This window comes from Cicer arietinum, chromosome 8, assembly GCF_000331145.2.
Source record: "Cicer arietinum cultivar CDC Frontier isolate Library 1 chromosome 8, Cicar.CDCFrontier_v2.0, whole genome shotgun sequence".
NCBI classification, from domain to species: domain Eukaryota; kingdom Viridiplantae; phylum Streptophyta; class Magnoliopsida; order Fabales; family Fabaceae; genus Cicer; species Cicer arietinum.
Genome location: NC_021167.2, coordinates 16,635,131 through 16,637,787, shown reverse-complemented (window position 1 = coordinate 16,637,787; position 2,657 = coordinate 16,635,131). Strand labels below are relative to the sequence as shown.

General features: G+C 27.7%; 1 protein-coding gene across 1 annotated transcript in view; it reads right to left on the bottom strand.

Moving 5' to 3' along the window:
* Positions 1–1,481: 1,481 nt before the first annotated feature.
* Positions 1,482–2,657, bottom strand: part of LOC101496612 (uncharacterized) — a 5,356-nt gene continuing 4,180 nt past the window's right edge. Inside the window, exons 6-7 of the mRNA XM_073364186.1 lie at positions 2,620–2,657; positions 1,482–1,911 (exon numbers count right to left, since the gene is read on the bottom strand). The exon at positions 2,620–2,657 is cut by the window's right edge and continues 2 nt beyond it. Coding sequence (XP_073220287.1) covers positions 1,588–1,911; positions 2,620–2,657 — 362 coding nt within the window. The 3' untranslated portion in view covers positions 1,482–1,587. The remainder of the gene's footprint in view (positions 1,912–2,619) is intronic.

The following is a 2,657-nucleotide window of genomic DNA, read 5'->3' as shown; positions in this document are numbered from 1 at the left end:
ATGCCACAAGAGAGTATGGCAATCGAAATCAAATAGGGATAAGTAGTGCATGCTATATGATGAAGATTTAAAATGAGCTAATTATGAGGGAAAATAAATAATATTTAGTTTTTAGTTTTATTTGTGTTAATTTGAATTGTAATAATTTTAGTTTTATTTTAGTTAAGTGATGTAAGCCCAATATGGGTCTAGAGATTTGGCTTTTGGCCAATTTTAGGAGTAGAGTGAATCCTTCTTTAAATACTTGTAAGAGTCTCATTATGGATAAGTTTGAAATGAATTAGACTTTTTCTAATGAGAATATTGAGTGAGCTAAATCTCCTTATCAAGTTAATGGATTAGAACTTGTTTGAATCTTATCAATGATTTCCTTACTTTTGTGGCGATTCTTCAATAGCTTATCAATCATTTTTGGTTGTGGCGTTTTCTTCATCTTCTCAACCTAATCCATGTTGTTTCTTTCTTTTCCTTTTTATCTTGTCACTTTATTTGAAGAAATCACTAGATTATATCTTTATATTATGTGGAAGCAACTCAAATCTACATCAGTTATTGACATAATATATTAATAAATAAGCACACAAAATTTTATTTAAATATGAAATTCATAGCTATGAAATCTAGCAATTGATATTTACTTATATTTTTTAAAAGTTTATTATACGTTCATTTAAAACTATTTAATTAAGTATCAAATAGTTTTAAATTTTTATAAAAAAATTATAGAGTTGATCTACTCAATAAAAAAATTTTATTTGCATTTGAGTTCACGAAATTTATCATTTATATATCAAAGTTGTTGTCCTATGTTTTTTATATTAATAATATTGACATGTCCGTGTCGGAGTGAGCTTTGTTGACAAAAAATTAATTTAATTAAGCTGTTTACACAAGAGACTTGTTTTGCTAGATGAATTGTGTTTAGGCATAATAATATATGCAATGACTCCAACAAACTTTGATGACCTCAATATTGTTTGATGCTTTATCTTCAACCTATGTTGCATTGCAGCTCATTCCTTACTCATTCGTAGAGAAAAAAAAAAAGATATCTTTGAAATGAAAGGTGCCCCTTTTACAAATTTTGTTTCAATTTCTTGTTTTTAGTCCTCAAATCATTTTCTTCCATGAAATCATTTTACTTGTAATTTATATGAATTTATTTAGTTATTTGTTCATGCCGGTGAATCTTCATCGTTAGAGTTTAAAATGAGTTTTTAAGTACTAGTCCACCATTAAAATGGTCCACTGTAGAACATGTCCTTCTTTAAATTTGAATTAAAATCTCTCAATACATAAAATACAAAGAAGTGTTTACGAAAAAAAATATTTCTCGTAACATGCTACAAACAAATATTCACGAGTTCGACCATAGTCGTGTGTTCGAAAAAGTTTGGATCACAACAAAAAATTACATAAAAATCATGAGTGAATTTTGTCAAATAGTACTTGAAAATATTAGTGAAGTTTGAAAACATTAGTGAAGTTTGGATCACAACAAAAAATTACATAAAAATCATGAGTGAATTTTGTCCAATTAGTTGTTGTAAGCATCTAATTAAACATTAGAAATTATAATTATAATTCCTACAAGTGTTTTAGAACCATTAATCCAAAACCAATACCTAAAAATGTTGCAATTGAAACACCAAAAATGCCTGTAAGAATTCCAGGAACAACTAAAGATTCCCATCCTTTAGCCTTAGCCATACCACAAGCTGTTGTAGGGCCTCCAATATTAGCATTTGATGCTATAAGTAAAAGCTTCAAATCAAGCTTAAATAACTTTCCTAATCCAAGAACAATTAGAAGATGGATAGTTATTTGCACTAAAGCAAACAAGAAAATACTTGGGGCTGTTTTGATTACATTTAGTATGCTTCCACTTGCTCCAACCACCACAAAAAATACCTGAGAAACATATATCTTATTAGATACGGAAAATTAGTTACAAGTTAATTACTCTAGTTAAGTGTTAGTAACAAATTAGTTACTCTAACTAAATGTTAGTTACAAGTTAATTATTCTAGTTAGAAGTTAGTTGTTCTAATTTAAGTATATAAGTTTCATTGTACCAATTATTGTAATAATATTTTTCATTTGATCAATACAAAAATTTTCTTTATTTTCCTCTCTTCTTTCTTAATATTAATATTTTGTATATTCGTGTTAAATATCATCATAGGCCACATGATGCTTAAATTTTTACAAAGTACTATATCGCTTGGAATATATGGTTTCGTTGGATCATATCAATTAGAATTAGCTATTTTATATGATAGGTAAATTTATAAGGTTTCATCTCTTATTAAAATAAACAAAATTTTGGACCAAATACATCAACTTTCTTTGACTATACTTTTGCCTATATTTATGATTAGAGGGAGGATTTTATACTCATAATCTATAAAGCACTAATACTGACACGAAAACCGGACGCCATAATAACACAGACACGTCAACATTAAAATATTTTAAAAATTGAACTGATTGAATTTTATCAATATATCAGTATTGTGTCGCTGTTAAACACTGACATATGTCGAATAATGAGAATAGCCTTCTATCAAAAGTATCAGCACATGAAGCAAAATAGAAGTGCAAAAGTTATTTGTTTACCTGCATCAAAACCAAGGCAACAATATGACCAGCAGGAA